Source organism: Tyto alba, unplaced genomic scaffold (genome assembly GCF_018691265.1).
Source record: "Tyto alba isolate M040663 unplaced genomic scaffold, T.alba_DEE_v4.0 Super-Scaffold_10, whole genome shotgun sequence".
NCBI classification, from domain to species: domain Eukaryota; kingdom Metazoa; phylum Chordata; class Aves; order Strigiformes; family Tytonidae; genus Tyto; species Tyto alba.
The window spans coordinates 13,903,445-13,922,352 of NW_024881262.1; the positions used below are offsets into that span (position 1 = coordinate 13,903,445).

General features: G+C 45.5%; 1 protein-coding gene across 2 annotated transcripts in view; it reads left to right on the top strand.

Annotated features, from left to right (window-relative positions):
* The window catches only part of CCDC50 (coiled-coil domain containing 50), a 44,849-nt gene that overhangs the window by 7,812 nt on the left and 18,129 nt on the right, over window positions 1–18,908 (top strand). For both annotated transcript variants that reach the window (XM_042798591.1, XM_042798597.1), the window contains exons 2-4: window positions 9,448–9,510; window positions 10,836–10,965; window positions 15,868–15,958. In XM_042798591.1, coding sequence (XP_042654525.1) covers window positions 9,448–9,510; window positions 10,836–10,965; window positions 15,868–15,958 — 284 coding nt within the window. The remainder of the gene's footprint in view (window positions 1–9,447; window positions 9,511–10,835; window positions 10,966–15,867; window positions 15,959–18,908) is intronic.

Consider the following 18,908-nt stretch of genomic DNA (forward strand, 5'->3'; position numbering starts at 1 on the left):
TGTCCTCGGAAAAGAGGCATTTAAAAGGCTGCCAGCCTGCTTCTTCCTTGTTTTGCAGGGCACGTGAGCTGCGGGCACAGATACCACAAAGTGGTTTGCTCCAGGTTGATGCCAGGAGCTCTGCAACCCTGCCCATCTGGCCCCAGAGGCCAGGGATTTACTTTTACCCTCTTATGCCACTGCTTTAAATCTGTAGTCACTAAGGGCAGTGTGCCAACACAAGTCTGTGACAGGAAGGGGGGGACGTGTATTGTTAGTACTGCAACTTTACTGATTTGTGACTCTTGTAGATGGATGTGAAGGTTTGACTGATCTGGGGCCAGCTTTGGTACTTCGTGTTCTCCAGAACTAATAAACCTGGAGAACTTATGCAGGAAACAAGGAGGGAGAGGAGAGAATATCTGTGAGGCACTGGTGGAGCAAAGAAAAGGGGTTTTGAAATCAAGCAGAGCATCCTCAGTTGGTTAGGTAGAAGAAGGCTGTTCTCATGGAGCGGATTAGCAGTTCTGGCAGCAGCTGAATGGGTGGCAGACAGGAGTCCTTGCAGCTTAGCAGCTGCCTTTCTAGGAAATAGAAAGCTGATAGGAATCTGCAATCGGCTCTGATTCTTGAACAGGATCAGTTCAAACACCTCCAGCTTTGATTGCAGCAGCTGGCCAGGGTTCCAGCAAGCCTAGGAGCTTGCCCTGAGGCCCATCCTGCTGCAACTTTGCTTCTCTTGTTCTTGATCTTGATGAATAAAACCTGGCTGGTTAGCATGTGCACTGATGCTGCAGTTGGTCCTCCCAGCTGCAGCTCTGGTTTAGCTACAAGCCTTGGAGCAGTCTCAGGCTTGGCTCTAAGTCACCCAAAGGCTGAAAAGAAAGTGGCATCTCTGAGGGAGTATTTCTTCTGTTTGTCTCTCTAGAGATGCTTGTTCCTCCAAACAACTGCAGGTCCCTCTGGTGGTAGAACCACACTGTGGGGTTTTGAGAGGAACTAGAACCTTTTTTTGTCACTTGACACCTTCTGTGTGGGCATCAGGCTTTGAGAAGTCAGCCTGGTGTAAGCAGTCACCAAACTGAGTCAGTGCATGAACTCGGACCAGAGGTGCCCTGCGAGCTCCCTTTCTGAATCCCATGCCCCTTGTATTTTGCTACATTATCTTTTAGGATTAATCTGGAGGAGAAGCCTGGGAAAGCTGACACATTAAATTATCTCCGCTCCCAGCTGCCTGCCTGCCTGCCTCTCGGGCTGCTGTGTGAGCTCGTTCACCACAGCCTGAAACTGAGGGTTTAGAAATACTGGTGAAGCATCCAAGATCCAGAGTGCCATGGTTCCTGAAAGGCACCCTGAACCACAAAGTGGAGCTGCCAGCTCTCTGCAGAGAAACTACTGAACTGAGCGAGGGATTTAGGCTTGCATTTAGCTGAGAAGTTTTGCCTATCTGGGAAATTCAGTGTGTCCTTCCAGGATTTTTGTGTAGTACAAAATTGCGTAAAAGGCTGAAATAAAGAGATCGGAGCAAAATATGGTGATCACCATTGAGATGGGTCTGGTAGAAGGGAGCGTATATAGCACAAATTTCTTGAGATGCAAGCTCCATGCTTGAGCAGTTTTCTGAGTGGGTGGCTGTTTTGAGTTATGCATGAGAGGAGACTGTTTTTCTTTTCCCCCTCCCTTATACCAGTTTAAGTGAGTGGTGTTGGGCTTAAAACTAAAACTGCCATGACATCCTGCCTGCACAAGATGCAAGAAAGCCTCTGGAAAAGGACAGTGTCATATGATCCATGGGTCACTGCTGAAGGCATGTTTTACAGCTACAGTAGTGCTTGTGGGGGACATCTGTGTGAGCCAGGGGTTTTGATCTCTCCTGGTGAAGGTAATTCCTGCCCTGCTCTCCACTGACTTGTGTGGTGGTTTGCCCTTGGCAAAGTGAGGATAAAATACAGCTGTTTGTTCTGCTGTGATCCGTGGTTGGGTGGCAGTTGTCAAAGCTGACTTCTAGGAAAACTCCCTGTCTTTATTGTTGATTGTTCATGTTGCCCATGTGGTGTTAGCTGAGTCAACTGAAGCTGTGTCAGATGCTGGAGAGGACACCTACAGAAGCAACTTTTGCTTGAATTGATAATTAAGATTAACTTCTTCCACACACAGACCCAATTATGCCTCAGATACTGTCAGTGAAGTGTGTGTTTGGCTGCCTTTGAGTCTACTGCCTGGCTGTGGTGTCAGACTAGCCAAGCCATCCCTGACCAATATGTCTGCCTTGAGGTTTTTGTACCCATCCTCCTGGATGTTACTGATGGGTCCACAGTGCAATAGTTGAGCTCACTGGTGACATTTTGGGTCTAGGCAGTCCTGTACAGGCTGATGGATGCTGGGGCACTCAAGAAAGAGCTACAGAGGTAATAGAGTTCTGAGCCTGGCAGGTGTAATGGCTTACAGACATTAGCATAGCGTGGCCTGTATATCTGCTCTCTGCTTTAAAGGGGCAAAATGCTCTGTGTATTCAGCCCTTCAATGCACAGACATTTCTGGAATAGGAGGCAGCAGCTGTAGCAGCAATGTTGGCTATAGGACTGAGGGTTTTTGGAAAGTTCTTGTGACTTGAAGTACTTCATATCAGGACACAGCTGGACCTGGCTGAAAAGGCTGGATTTTCAAAGCATGGGTGCCAGTACTTTTTAAGGTTTAATGCCATTTTCAAGTACATCTGTAGGTCCAAGCTTGAAGTGCTTCAACTCAACGTGTTCTTCTGAAAGTCAAAGACATGGTCTTTAACACCTTTGACCTATGGGTTGTGTTTTAAGCTTGTGGGATAAGAAGAATTGCTCTTATTCAGCAAGATTGCAGATGAAGTGATGTAGGATGCAATTATCCAATGATGGAAAAGATATCAGCCTTCTATAATAAAGACATAATGATACATTTTATCAAGTTTTGTGGCTGTGACATCCTCTAGGATGACCTTCTGAGCTCCCTAGTGGTGCTGGTTTTTTTGAGATCTTAGGTATCTCCATCTTCCTGTTTATGCAGTGCAAGCACATTACCTACTGCTTTGGGGTGTTCAGCAGATGCTCTCTCAGCTTGAGGACTGCTCTACTGTACAGTTTGCAGGCAGATCTACAGAAGTGAGAATGCCAAATTAGTAGCCTCAGAAAAGGCATTTTGTGAATGTTGCTGATTTCTATTTCAAGGCAGGTTAAAAAAATAGACTTGTGTACTGAGGATTTAGTTCCAAAATATATATAGTCTTTCTTTTCAAAAGTATTGTTGGGCAGGTGAGAGCTTATTGTTGGAGAACGGTGCAGACAGAGCACAAACCTCTCATGGCCTTGACCTCAAGGCATTAGTCTAGAGCAGAGAGGATAACCTCCTTCCCAAATCCCAACCTGTTCTTAGCTTCTAAGCCACGACTGCCAATAAAAAAACCATGGCCCTGTAGCTTTTTTTTTTTTTTTTTTTTTTTTTTACTTTGAACATGTATGCTTTTGAGAATTAGGCCAAGACCTCTCAGTTTGGTTCCCTGTGGGGCTGCCCAGTCGCCTTGTGTTGGCTCATAGCTCCCACCCATGTGAGGTGCTCTGGCTGACAAGCAGAAATCATTCCTTTGCCCAGGCTGCCCAGCTCTGCCCTCTGCCTGGGAGCTGCCTTCTTCCTTCCTGCATGAGTTTGCTGATGTCCTTGGCACTGATGGTGCCTGGTGAACAAGGTCCTAGGAATGCCGTCTGTGTAACAGCAGCTGCAGCAGCTGAGACGTGTCCTGGCCAGCCTCTGTCGGCACCCGCGTGTGGTAGCAGGAGCTCAGGAATCTCCAGGTGCAATGGGAGAGGCAGGATGGAAGTGAGAAATGCTGAGGTCAGGCCATCTATCTCACAGAGCACCTTTGCTGGGGGTGAGAAGGAAACATCCCAGTTGCATGTTTCCCCTGGAAACTGCCCTCTGGGTAGCCTCTCGCCTCCAGTTGGGTGGCTGCTTGGTCATGTTGGCTTGGTTTCAAAGAAACCATCTGCAGATTTTGGAGGACTTACCTGGCTTGCAGTGGCCTGGACAGTCCCTGCTAGTAAGAGTCTCTGTGAGGTCCCAGCTTGCTTTATAACCTACAGGGAACTTCATAACTCAGAATCTTCCTGAGACTGCTGGCTTATAACAGACTACACTTGCTGCTTGCCACTTAATTTGTCAGCTCTGTAGGACCTAAAAAGTGATTTTTAGCTAATTAAACTGTTTTTGCCTGTGTCACTTTTGTCTTTCCTCTCCCTCATGTAGTTTAGTTCAAGATTCAAAAACTACAGATGCTCTAAACTAAGCATGACTCACACCTTCTAGTTTATTTTGTGAATTATCCAGCACATGATGCTGACAGGAAAATGTTGGGAGTGGAGGGGGTGGGGAGCAAGAGATGGTTTTTAAGACCCAAAAGGAAATGCTTGGAGCAAGCATGTGTGGTCCCTGGGTCACCGAACTGGCTGATGTCCTGGAGCACGGCATATAGGCCAAGTGAACCAAGGGGGCCCTTGGGCCTTTCAGTGGATGTCAAAACATGGTCCAAGACTTCAGGCAGAAGTGTGTGAGGGTGTTTTGCTCTGCCTTGCTTGAGAAGCCAATGGGGCTTGACCCCTTGTAGAGATGGTACCTGTTCAGGTCCCCTATTCCTAGATGTTACCTACCTTTGCCACACCTAAATATCGCTATGAACATCTCAAGCTGTCTTTGCTACTCTGTTGTGATTACCCCACTGTCTTTGAAGCAGCTTGGTGTTAGAAATGCTGAGCTATGGAGCTGAGGTAATGCTGGAGAAAGCTAGTGAGGCAAGTGGCAGAATATAAAATGTAAAGGTTATTAAATTGAATTCTGCCAAGTTGTTGTACCTAGACACATTGCTATCTCAGCCATGAAGGCAGGGTTTGCAACCATGCTGCAGAAGCCTCAGATGCACTACTTCAACAATGCTTAGAAAGGCCTATTTTTGGGGTGAATTCCTACCAGTGGAGAAGACCTGTGCCTGGAGCTTGCAGAGAAACTCTTCAGGATCCCTCAAGCAAGCAAGTTCCTTCTTTCATGCCACTGCATGGATTTTGCAGCCTGCCTCTGCTGCAGAAGATGATGTTTCCAACCATGCTTCTGCCCTCCTCCTTCCATGCTTGCACCTCTGCTGGCTGTGGCAGTGGCTGGGATTCCTGGGCTGGCATTTCTTTTATTGACAGCTGTGCCAGTGTATCCCAGGCCTGGTCACTGCTGTGCCAAGGCAGATTGACTTAATCAGACTATGGTAAACTTGTTGTTAATGCTTCATGCTTCACTGGATTTGCCAACTATAGCTGCTGCAATTGCACCCCTGCTGCTTGTTTGACTGTCTGATGGCTCAGGGCCAGGAGATGGGAAGTAAAGTTAATTCTCAGCCATGAATGTAACATTAATCTTACCTTTCATTTTTTAGGCATACAGTTAGTGGATAAGGAAATAGTTTTCTTTCCCCTTAAATGTGAGGCCTCTTGGAGAAGGAGGAATTGTGAGTCTCTCTGCTGTAATTGGGGCCATCCTATTTCCCAGCACAAACCCAGTGGATGTAATACCTAGTAATGAGTGCTGGGGCCACGCTGAGACTGGGCAGGGAATGAGGACTAGCACCAGTGAAGCTTCATTTTGGACCATGCCTGGCTGGTCCACATCTACAGTTGTTTCGTAGTTGTCTCGTTGTTGGATGCATGTCTTCAGAGATGGAGGGTTGATTTCCTTGGCCTCACTTGCAGCTGTGGTCATGCTTGACTAAGTGCCATGGGTGCTGGGTCTTGTCTTGAGGGAGTGCTCTGCGCTTGCCATCACCCCCAGGCTTGCTAGGGAGTTGCAGGTCTCCCCATCTCTTGCCACTTGGCTGTCTGACAGCACTTCATAGGGTTTGTAATGGGATGTTCTCATCTTCCTTTGCACATTGTTCTTGGGCTGACGGAACTTGGGAATAATGTGTTCAGATGAGTTAGAGGCAGCCAGCCGGCCCAGCCAAGTTTGACAGTGATGAAAGGTTGTTTTGTGCTCTCTGCCCTGCCAGCAACTTCAGCAGCACAAAGCGAGACATGTGTGCTCGAGCTGTCCGTTGATGTGTTTGTAAGAGTGGCTTAATGGAGTGGATATATACCCAGCCAGGTGGCTTCTGCAGCAGTGCACGAATGAATCCAAACGTGTGCAAACCCAAGCCTTGCTGCTGCCCCGCCGGGCTCCTCTGTGAGACGGGGGCACTGTGGAGCCCAGACGCTTGGGAGCTTTCAGTTTGTACATCATGAATAGCCATCTAGTTTCCCTCTCTCTGTACTGGATCTTGATGGGATAATCAGCACTGTTTTAAGACACAGCTCCTGTATTCACATCTAGGCTTTGCAACTTCATGGCTCGTCTCAGGGCATTGTCCCCACTTGCTTTGTCCCTGTTTGTTTAAGTTTGGAGACCCATGAGCTACTTCCAGTAGATTTCTGCAGGAGCAGCTAGAAGAAGCAGGCCCACCTATACAACACAATGGTACATGTGCTTGGCCTTTTTATTTAAGGAGTCCATGCTTGCTTGAAGAAGATTTTGGTGGCCCATCCATCAAAAAGGGTTAAACAGTCATTGCTATATTGTAGGAATGAATCCCACCTGAAGAGATGAGATGTTTTTGGGGCTGGTGCAAGACTGTCAAGAGAAGAGCAGCAGTGTTCTACCATGGCCCTCCCACTTTCTCGCCTGTACACCAAGCATATTTCTGTCAACATGTTTCTCCCAAACAAATAGAGAAATGTGTGTGGGTGTGGGTAGAATGGAGTAAAAAACACTGAAGTCTTCCTCTGCTCCTGTGCCTCTCTGGGGAGGATGGAGCAAAGGTCTGCCAGCACCAGCAGCACTATGACCAACAAGGCAAGCTCAAATACCACAGTGATCAGAGCAGTGTATGAACCTGTGCAGAAAGGAGATGGGAAGGCTGGGATGCAGTTTCACAAGCATTTCTTACAGCAGCAGTCTTTACTCAAAAAATATGCGGCTCTGAAATGTTCATCCTTGCTCCTGTGCTGCTTGCCTTGTCTTGCTAGTACAGCTGTTCAGGCAGCTGTGCAGTGGACTTGTTCAGAGACCTATTGCAGTTAAAAATAACACTTCCTTCCGTCTTTTTTTTTTTTTTAAAAAAACTGTCAGGAGCAAGTGTTGCTTCTTGAATACGTGGTGGTAGAAGCACAGCCTTAGATTTGGGCAGACTGTTTGTGGCTCTGTATCGAGGTGTCTTTGCTTAGCTCTGAGCTGATAGTAGGGCTCAAACCTCTGAGTTGGATGTGTCCTTCCAGCAGGCCAGATGATGCTTGTTGTAAGCGGAAGGTGTTTTTTCCACAGTCATGCTATGAAGCTGAAGTACTATTGGGGACCACAGAAATAAAGTCTCTGTGGGCAAGATCCCCTTGCTCTATCTAATAAAAACACGTGTTCATGGCCACCCTGGGTATGTCACCTGTGAATAGCACTGCTGCCTGCAACTCAGCTGTGGCTTTTCCAGACCTGTGGCTGAAGGCAATGTTCTTTATTTATACACAAATGCCCACTGGAAGTGTTTCAGTGCTATTTAGTGGTTTTTATCCGCTTTCCTTTTCTAAAAGAAGTTGCAATAAAAAAAAGCAACAACAAAACCTTAATTGCACCATCCAGAATTGTACATGCTTAAAGTGAGTCACTATGGGATCATATAACCGTAATCTTTGTCCTCATCTCCACCCTGCTGATTGTCACTCTCCTTCCCTGAAGCACTGCTCTAGCTGTTAGGAGCTTTTGTCATCTGTAAAACACTCTCCAAGGCAGAAAGATTCAACCAAAAATTCTGCTGAATATGATAAAGGATAAAGTGTTTATCTGGCCTCTTAGTACACACAACTAGAAACTCTTCTAGGTATTTTGTGAAAATACCTGGAAGCAGAGGGACTTCCTGATGCTTCTCTAGCAGAGCATGTGCATCAATGTGAGAAGAGGGAAGGCTTGTGGGGCTGTAGCTCAGGAAGATGCATCTATCTTCTCATTTCCTTGTATTTTCCACACTTCGCGGTGATGGAAATGTTTTATCTTTGACTCTGAACCCTTTATAACCTTTCATAAATGGGTTCTTCATAAATTCCCCTTGTAGTTTAAATACGTTCTGGGGGTTTTGGGGTTATTTTCACTGTCTCTTCTAAGCTGTCCCTGTGCTCTGTTAAAGAGAAACCTTGGTCTTCCCCAGAGGTTTTGCCTGTGGAGAGCAGTAGCAGCGGTTCATACATCCCTCTGCAGCTTCGGAAGCACCTTGTAGTTCTCTGCTTCTTGCTGTACATTTCAAATGGGAGATATTCCTCTCTCGGGTCCTGTTAAGCTGCTTAGCTTGCCATTGAGGGAAAAACAAGTGACAGACCTCTCCAGTGTAAATTTTTCAGTACCCCTGCCTTAAATGCCCCTTCAGGCAGATGGGAACCCCGTGTGCAGCAGATATGCGGAGCAGGGCTCCATCCTGCAGTATGGGGGTACAGGTCACAGTTTGTCCTTGGTTCAACAAGAAGCTGATGTGTACCACCAAAAGGCTGAACCAGATGCTCTGTGTGTGTGTGTCCCTGTCCCAATATGTATGTGACTTGTGTTTTTTTTTTTTTTTTTTTTTTTGCCCCGCTGACTATCATAACAAGTTAAAAATAAACCCTGGTGTTTTTCTACAGTGTGGGCAGAGCATTCCTTTGAAAGTTCAAGTGTGAAAGTGATAGGCATTGGCAAAAATCTGCTGCTTTCAGACTGGTGCCAAAGGGAGATTGTCCCCTACCCATTTAGCTTGTCTCTGGGTCATTTTCAGCATCTCTTTAAGAAGCTATGCTTGTACCTGCCAGTAATGCTGTGATTGATCCCATATCTGGGTTCTAGGTACAAATCCAGCATCTGTACTTGAAAAAGTCAGGGAAGCTTGCAAGAGAGAACTGTAAAATGACGCCCAAGCTGGTAGAAATGCCTTGCAGCAAGAGCTATGGAGCTCAGTCTGCTCAGCTCTGGAGAGGTGTCAGTGTACATGTGCCTTTGTGCAGAGAAAATACTGTTCTCAGACTCTTTAACTTGGCAAAGAAAGTCGTAGTAAGCATAAGCACTTTTGGTTTTAGTTGAACAGTCAGTGTGGGCATTGGTATAAATCTGGGTAGAATAAAGGGTTTTGTACACAAGATCTGATCCAGTGGTGGTGTGGGCAATTCTGGTCTTAAACTAAATAGGTGGAGGTGGAGGGGAGAGTGGAGAAGGCTTTTTATGCAAACAGGGACAAAGATGTAAGTACATGCGAAAATAGACACAAGTGCAGGCGGGGGAAAGAAATGCAAGTCCAGACCTTGACTGGTAGAAAGTGCATCAGAAGTCTCCGTGTATGTATGCTCCCTCAACACTCTTAGCTCCTTTGATGCCTTTTTTAGCTCCTGATGCTAATTCTTTTGGCTTTGTTTCCCTGTTCAGTGTGTCGAGACTTCGCTGTTCTGGAAGATCATACCTTGGCCCATAATTTACAGGAGCAAGAGAGTAAGTAGCAACGATCTTTGGAACAAACTGAAGCAAATTTATCCCAACAGATATCTGGTTTTGTTTTTGCTAAGAAAAATCCTCCCTGCCTTTATTTTATTGTTATTGTTTTTAATGGAATACAGATTATTATTACTGTATTCACTGTCCTATAACACTACTCTAAATTCTGCCCCACCTCACATTGTACCCTAGAGATAGCTGCATTTCATGTTTCAGTTTTGTGCTCTCCTTTAGAGTTGAGTTTATGCCATTTATGATAAAATTGCATGTGGGAGTGCACTTGATGTTTTGTTGCTGTGCAAGGTTTTTAGAAATGACTAGCAATTTTGGAAGCTTCAAGTTTTATAGGCTGACCTGACGTACAACTAGAAGAGGTCTGTTTATTTCAGAATCAGTAGTGCCTGCCTACCTTTTGAAAGGAGGCTTCCTTCTAACATTTTGAAGTAAGGCAGCTGTACACTACAAGGGTTTAAAAAGGAGAAAAAAATGCAGAGCCAGGAACTTCAAAGTGGTGACTTTTTTTTTTTCTTCTTCCTTTTACATGCTTATCTGTTACTTTGGGTGTTTGCATTGCAGTTTCAGGTGTGGTAGGCTCTCTAATCTGCTTTGCTGGGTGCCAAGACCATTGGTGTCTCCCAGTACGAGGTGTTAATACCATTCAATTCCAGCTACTCTGCCAAGTGTGCAGCTTGCGCTGAAGTTGTGCCCTTGATGCTGGAACCTGAGACCACTGAATTAATGATGGCTCTCAGCTGCAGCTCATGTAGCCATCTTTTTATGCAGGCAGTATCCATGTATGGTAAAGGACTTGCTGTAGTTGCTCTGTTGCTAAATATAAAAGTAGTGAGATTCTGGAACCAATTATGTTGAGAGCAAGAGGAGTTTCCTCCTCTAGAGGTTCTTGAGAACAAATTAGGGAAGCATCCATTGGAACTAGTTTAGGTTCAGCTCATGCTCTCTGGCCTCTGGTGGTCCTTTCCAGACCCATTTCATTAATCTAGAGTAATTTCCCATGGCCAGAAAATGAATTTCAAAGCCTAAAATGCACTCCTTATAAACCTGGATGCGATTAAGATATGCAGATCTTGTATTGGTAACAGACACACATACACAGCCCCCTCAGTGCTGAAATGAGGCAATCTCAAGCTGCTAGCGTAATTTCAGTTCAGGACTTCCCCACCTTTAGAGATATTACATGGTGTTTCCCTGCCAAGAACTTGTCTTCCTTTCTGGCCTGGAATCTCCCTCCCACTTGCTTTGTCTTGTTCATACTGTGAAGTTTTGCAGGCTGATTTAGGGGTTCTGTCTGTGTTTATTTCCAGTTGAGCATCACTTGGCAACAAATGTTCAGCGTAATCGTCTGGTGCAACATGACTTGCAGGTGGCCAAGCAACTGCAAGAAGAGGAGGATCTGAAAGCCCGTGCTCAAATCCAGAAACACCGAAAAGACTTGTGAGTTTGGGATGAAGCTGTTGAAATGCTAGTCCCATTTGATCAGAGCACTGAAATCAGCTGCTTTGATTTGAGTTGATTGACAGTACGTGGGATTCAGGTTGATCAGCCTTTTGCTTTCATTTCCTTTTTCCTCTGGCTATCTGTTGCCACAAAAGTATCAATACTAGGCTCTGGCACAGAATAATGAGAACAGTGTGGGAGTAAGTGGTCCTGGGGCCCATCCCAGTTTAGATTCCTTTGCCTGACCATGGGAAGGAGCCTGCCTGTTCTGCCATTGGCAAAGTGGGGTAACTTGGCCACTTGTGTTGACCTTGTCCCTGGCTAAAGTCTGAGAAAGAAGAAACTGCTCCACAGAAATATACAGTGTTACAGTGAATTCTCTCTCATGAGGAAACTGCAGATATGGGTGTGTTTGCGTTGTGCCTGAGTGCTTTTGAGGCGGGATGCTTTTTGGTGTCCTGCTGCACTGAACAGCTGAAATCCCCTGCTTGCTCTTGCAGGCACTGCTGTGTGAAGTGACCTGGGAAGAGGAGCTGCTGCCCCAGGGTCAAGTGGTGGAGATGAGTGTTGGGGGACAGGCCTTTTCTTGCAGTCACTGACTTCTGCACCAGCTGTGGGAGGATATTTAATGAGCGATCCAATTTGCTCTGCAGGTTTGCTCAGGCCCTACACACCAGATTTCACTGTGGCCTGTGATTTGGCTTTTTGTGTGCCATGGCTTTTAGGCTGTGGAGCTGGTGTAGAAATGAAACATGGCAGTGCAGGGCAAAACAAGCTGTACTTTCCAATCCAGAGTTGACATTGGTGCTTTTCTTTTTTGGTTGAGGACTTTTTTGTTCTTTTGAGGGGTTTTTTTGGTTGTTGGTGGGTTTTTTGTTTGTGGGTGTGGGGTTTTTGTGGTTGGATTTTTTTTTTTTTTTGGTGAGTTTTTAGTTTGTTTCCCCCCCACTGCATCTCTTGCAATGTGTGAGATGTAACAAATGGGTCCTGTGACAGGGCTCAGTCAGATCCTGATGATGAGAGACAGCAGGATGGGGCTCCCTGCAAATGCAGGGTCTGCAAGGCAGAATGCATCTCCCTGTGGCTGTGCTGCCTCTGGCTCATGTCATGCTCTGTGATGCCACCCACCAGGTACTGTTGATGGTGGATCATAGTCCCTGGGTGGCTCATCTGGTAGAGGCAGTGATGGAGTAGCAGAGCTCTGTATTGCAGATGTGTGAGATATAGGACTGACTTCAGAGGAGCTGCTCATAAAAGGTTTGAAGCTGGGGCGTGACAAATCAGCCACTGTTTTCAATGTTCCCAGCCATACTCAGGCAGCACTGGATAGATACATGTGTGTATCTCAAGTCTGTGCTTTCTTTCAATAATTCTGTCTTCATTACCAATTAGAGATGTGAGCATGTAAACGACAACATAAAAATTAATTTTGTGTGGCAGAGATGATTCCTTTTTGTTACTTGCTGGGAACTGCAAACAATTTTCTTGTTGTAGGATCCTGTAAAATGGGATTTATGAATTTTGTGAGCCAAGTTACAGGCAGAACTGCTGATGCAAAATGTTGTGTCAGCAGCAGTTCCTGCTCCTAAAAGCATGAGCTCTTCTGCAAGAAGAGTAAAAAAAGTTGGAAGCATCCTTCTGTAATTGGATCTTTTTCTTTCTTAATTCTTTGTATGTTCCTTGTGCAAGATCAGCATGTTCTGGCAACACAATGATCCTCACTGTTGCTTTCTGTATAGTCTAGGACAGTTTGACACCGCAAGGTGAAGGGAGGAGTAAAGGGGAAGAACTGGGTGGTCTTTAGAAACAGAGAATGTAAAAAAGCTCTTCAAATATATGGGCTTTCTTCTGTCTTTCAAATCCTAGATTCTCTCAGAAAAATTTTGTGAAGGTAAATAAGAACAGAAATAACTTTTCTTCTCTTTTTAAGAATTCAGGGAAGCATCAAACCTTATTTTCATGCTTCTTCAAAAGCATCTCTCACATCTATCTGAGCAGCCTGCACACTGCCAAGCATAGTAGCAGGACTGCTAAAATAACTGTTGGAAATGCCATGAAAATATGCTCTTTCCTCATTTTGCTCCCAGTGCTGTGATGGCTCTTTTACACTTACGTGAACAGTTCCTTTGAACTATTCCCTTAAATCCTTTTATTTTTTTCTCCTCCTCATCTGGCAGCAATTAGTTGCTACAGACAGCGTGAATAGGAGCTTTCCAATCACGCTGGCTTTTTTCTTTTTCATTTTCCTAAACTGATGTAGAGTTTCCTTGACATTCTTAACACTCCTGACTGCCCAGGAATGAAGGATGCATAGGTGTGATGTTCAGGGATGGTGGTGATCATGTTGCTCTGGCTGATTTCTGGGGACTGATGGGCACTCGAACTCACACTAAAGAAACTGAAAGACAAGAAGAGCTGTCAAAAGTTCTTTAACCTATTTTCTTATGCTTGGTCAAGTTGAAACACTAGCTTATGTCGATTAATAATCAACTCTCAGTATTTAATTACCACAGAGCAATAAAACCCCAAATCTAATCTCTGTTGCTGTTCAGTGATTCTTAGAGATTGATATGGTGTATTCCAACATGCGTGTCATCAGGAACAAGAAAATCCTTCTGCTTTTGCATTACTTCTAGTGTTCTTTGCTGTGAATAGAGAAGTGATGACCTTGTTGCCTTGGTTCTGAAAGACGATTAGCTGTTCTGTCTGCTGTTTGTCTGCAATAAGATGCTAAATGCTTAAAATACAAGTCAGTTGGTGCTGATGAACTTGACACCTTATCTCTGTTCACAGGTGCCAGGGGAACTGGAGGCATTCAATGCCTTGATATGTCTGACCTTTCTAACTTTTTTTCTACCTGGATTCCTGTTCTCCAAGACTTGGGGCCATAAGGGATCCATTATCTTAGGCCCATTGACAGTCTGCTCCCCAGGATTTGCATATTCAGCTAATGTTTTGCTGGGGACTGTGCTTCCCTGCTGGTGCCCGGTTTGCCAAGGTCCCTTTTTACATGGCAGGTTTAAGGACTAGATTTGCTGCTGTGTGAGCTCATGTGTCTTTGAACAGGCCTCTCCCTGGAGTCAGGCATGCAGATGCACACGCAAAATGCCAGGTTTTATTACCTGGATGAAAGAAACTGATGTCTGAAGATATCTGGCCTATTGATAACTCCAGCCCTACAAATACTGAAATTCATGAGTGCCTTTCAGGGTGTCTCTAGATGTGGGTCAGGTTATGTATATGCACGAGTGTCTGCAAGTGTGGTGGCCTGGGAAAGGGAAGGAAATGTCATGTGACATTGACTTGGGGTTCATATGTGTTTGGGGAAGGGGATATAAATAACATGCAGTACCCAATTACAGGTCTGCTTCCAAGGAGCAGTTGCCAGAAATAAAGAAGCTTCTTTTCCCTCCTGCTGCATGTTGCTTTTCCTTCTCTATGACAGATTACTTGTTTCTTGGTGGCTTTTGTCCTCTAAACTCTTTTCTTGTTGCAGTGTCCTTCCTTCCCACCCTAAGCCACATATCCACTTTTTCTGTTTCTCTCATTCTTCACTTTCTACAAAAGCAGGCTCTGTGGTGCCACTGACTGTGCCAGCTATGCCACTTCTCTCTGTTTTACTACTGAAAGTGCTTGTCTACACTAACTAAATTAATTTCCTCCGCTCAGATCCTAGATTCCCTTCCTGTTCCTTGCCTCCAGATTTGCTAGGTGACTCATGCCCTGGTCCTTGCTCAAGCCTAGAACTGTTTGCTGCAGCCCACACAGCCCAGCAGTGACAAAACTGAACCTGCTACTCTTGAAATATTTGCTTGACTTCCATAATACCCTCTTGGTAGTGTTCCCATCACGTATCTGATCATTGCCAGCATATTCTTCAAAAGATTGTATTCTAATAAAGCAAGCTATGCTTGTTGCTGTTCTCATTCTTGTCTCCTTGCCTTTCAGTAGCCTCAATTGCAGATACCTTAGATTGATTTTTCTGAACTGTTTAGAGCTAGTCTTTGGCTCATTTTCAACAGTGCTGAAAAAAAGAGCTCTTCATCTTTCTTCTCAGATCCCCCAGCCCTTTTCTGAATTGCCCTAAAGAACTTCTGGCCGTTGTTCCAGCCTGCTTACTGGGCATCAGAGCCCATGGCAGTGTGGCACAATTCTTGCAGATGCTTTCTGTATGACGTCCCTGAAATATGGCTTTCCTGGTCTGTCTGCAGGGATGAAACTCATTTCATGTCTCAAGTATTCCAGTATCTCTTTCTGTCCCCAGTTAATGCAATTATTGTGTTGCTCCTGCATCTGCAGTGGTCAATTGCTACCTCACCCCATGTTTTGACACATAATCACTCTCTTGCCTCTTGGCACCAGTTCTGCTTTTGTGTCTCATCCCACCTCAGTGGCATTTCTCATTCAGTACTGAACTGCCACCTCCAGCCTCCACTTGGCCTACATACTGCACTTTGCTATCAGCATTTCTGCACTTTCTTCTTGGCTTTCACGTGAAAAACATTTCCCAGAAATGCCTGCATTAACCATACCCCTAAACCTTTAGCACCACCTGTACAAAAACTTCTCAGCAGAATTGGGCTGTTGGCAGAGACTCCTATGTGCTACCTTGGCCTGCCCTATCCTATAGTATGTACCTCCTTTCTTAGCAAACTGCCTATGAATCTGTCTTCTATTGCTTTATACTCTGATTGTGAATGTTTGGGTTTTCTAAATTTGACCAGCAATAAGTACAGGGTGTCCTGGTCCCTCGTGAGAATTCATGGGCTCTGCACTAATACTGGGTAATAATTCTTCTGTGTAAATCAGATGGGTTCTTTAGCTCTTTTATCCCGTTCTTCAGGCTGACTGATGCCTGTGACTTTAGCTGTCTATAATCCTTGTCTCCTTGCCTTCTAGAGAACGACAGGACTGTGAGATCGCTCAGGAAATTCAAGTGAAGCTGGTATTTGAAGCAGAGCAGCGCCGCAGGCAAGAGGAAAAAGACGAGGTAACCTTTTAAGCTGCAGGGATGGCAGGGCTATTTGTAGCAGCCCTTTCAGTGCAGGCATTTCTCAGTCATTAGCCAGGGGAGTTGACTTGCATGGTGTCAGTCCTGGTCCTCACAGATCTCAGTATGCACAGAAATTTTGGGGAGTCCTGTTACAGGAATAAGATATAGTCATAGTCCTCATACTCCCGGGTCACAAGGGTTGTTGATGCCAGTGGCCTTGCTAACGAAGAGGGCAAGTAATAAGTGGGTCTTGTTGAGGTGTTCATTGCCCTGGTGTAATTGCTTATGCAGTTTGAGATCTGCTTTCTTAAATGCAAGAAGTCAGGTACTACTTTTGGAAGAATCTTGGGTCATGATTTCTTGGTGTTTGATGCAGACTTCAGCAGGACCCTCAGTCCACCCATCCATCTCTGGCTTCTCTATTACCTTCCTTCATCTTTAATTTAGTCTTTCACAGCCTGAACACTCTGTTGCAGCTTATTGCTAGCAGATTCATTTTGTGATCTCAGAGTATTGCTCTGCTGCTGTTGCTTGAGAGTCAGCCGTGTGGTTTGTCTGTGATATTGAAAGGATTTGGCTTGTTGATGACTTCATTGTGTCAGCATGTCACATTGGGTATTCAGGAAGGCCACAGAGTGGAAGAACCTGTGTGGCTTCATTTTTGATTACACATAGTTTCCTGAGAAGTCTGAGTAGTCTTAAGATACTCAAGAAGCACCTGGTGGCATTTTCTCTGTAGTAGGAGCTTGACTACAAGGTTGTGTTTCCAGAAAGAGCCTGAAATAAGAATCTGTCCTTACTTGACAGATGCATCAGTTTGTGCAAGATCTCATTTTCTTCTTATACCATTAAGACCAAGCAAGTACTGAAAGGCTGCCCAGGCAGACTTGGAGGGGCTTCCAAGGGGAGATTGTGGCAACAAGGGTGGGAGGAACACTGGCTAAAGGATTTGTGCTATGAATGTGACCGTCTGTCTCTTTTATTGGGAAGGCAAAGGGATGCAATACTGCTCATGCTGGCTGTGGGAATTGCACCTTTCCTTCCTGCTTTACATGGAGAGCTGCTGGGATGTCAACAGTCTGACAACAGGTCCCTGCAGCCTGTCAAATCAGTGTGCTGACCATCTTGTGCTGTTGGGAGCAATCTTCAAATGAATGTGGCTGAAAGCAATGAGGGGAAGTCATAAATATTCTTTCTCTTCCTGCTGGTACATGAGAAGTTCCCAAGCGTGGCTGAAATGTGACTGTTGACTGAGTTAGGCTGCAGCTGGATACCAGGGTGTGACACTACCACATATCTTTGCAACAGGACTTCTGGAGAGCTTTAATTGATCCTGCTTCCCTTCCAGGGTTGTGTCCTGTCTTGTCCCCTGCCCCAAGTGTTATTTCTTTTGGGTGGGCTCCTGTGTTGATGCAGAGCCTGAGCAATGTGAGTGAGGGTGCACAGTGCCCCAGAGGCTTGTCAGCTGTCAGAGTAACAAACATCAGAGCCCCTTTTGTAGCCCCTGGCACAGCATCTGTGCCCATACCCTGCAGGGCATTCTGTACTACACCAGTACTGGCCACACACCGGGCTAGGCTTGTATTTGTCACACATGGGAGTGTGGTAGCTGCCCAGCGTATGTGACAGCTCCCTGGTATCAGTAGTGGCTAACAGCATTGTGCCAGTGCTCTGCTTGAGGCAGATGCAGTCGGGTACGCAGGGATTTCAGATGAAGCATTAAGCCTACCTGCTTACAAGTCCTGTTTGTAAGAAATGGTTTGTGCAGATTTGCAAGTCCTGAGCTGTTTCAGTCCTGGACATAATGTGCTTAAGCCCATATATTTATAGACTTACTGTAGTTGCTAGAAGAGGTTAACCTTGTCAGGGGAAGGAATTTTTTTTTTAATTTTATTTTATTTTTTTTGGTAAAGAGCCTGTGGCATCCCAAGGTCTTTCACAAAGCTGGTTACTGAGCAGATCTAATCTGAGTCCTGAAAAAATAGTTTGTACTTCAACACCCATCCAATGTCCTCCAGTGCTGGCTTTGCTCTGGAGGGTGTTGGCTCTTAGTTTGCATTTCAGTGATGCCTTTCCTGATGGCAGTGTATACTTTACATGCATGGCGCTCTAAAGGTCCTGAGGATTAGGGGGGCTTAAATAGCATCCAAAGGGCTAGTATGCCCTGCTGATATTTTCCAGCTTCTCTTCCTAGTTTCAGACTAGCTGCACTGACTCACAAGCTTCTGGGCCCCAAATGAGCAAGACCCAGGGAGCTGTTTGCTGTTGCTAGCCCTCGTTGGTCCATTAGTCATCTCGAAGGAAAACCAATTAGGAAAATGGAATGCTCTTCTCTTTGGCATATTGAGCAAAACTGTGACAGAAGATTAACGTCTGCAGTCCCCGCAGGGCTCCTGCCTTGTGCCTAGTCCTCTCTTCTTAACGTCCCTTTCGATTTTCTTTTCTCTGAGCCTCTGTCTGTCAAATTGATGCATTTTCCTGCCTGGCATCCTACAGCCCCTGTAAATTACAGCTAGTTTGATGTAAGTTCATAACTGTCTCTGGGATCTCCTTCCAGGGAGAAGCACCTTCAGCTGGAGACAGTCTTTGCTTCTCTTGTTTTTCTTTCCCTGGTGGGAGTCCAGGGGAGAGGTCTAGCCCACTCGTGTGAGTGGGTGTGCACTTGTGTGACTTTCATATCCTTGCTGAAAGCCTGAGGTTGCACACACAGTCCTTTCTGCCATGCTTTGGCCATTAGGGCTTTGCAGGCTTGTGTGCAGGTGGAACAGGGACCTGTGAGTCTGCCACAGGGTTGAAAGCTCAGTGGTGGGCCTGGGTAAGGTTGGGTACTCGTTGCTGACATGGTCCTTTGTGTCAACCACAAGGTTGGAAGCCCCATCCAGCACAGGGGTTGAATTTGAGAGTAACCCTGTCACTGCCATGTCTGAAAAATTAAACTATGAGGACT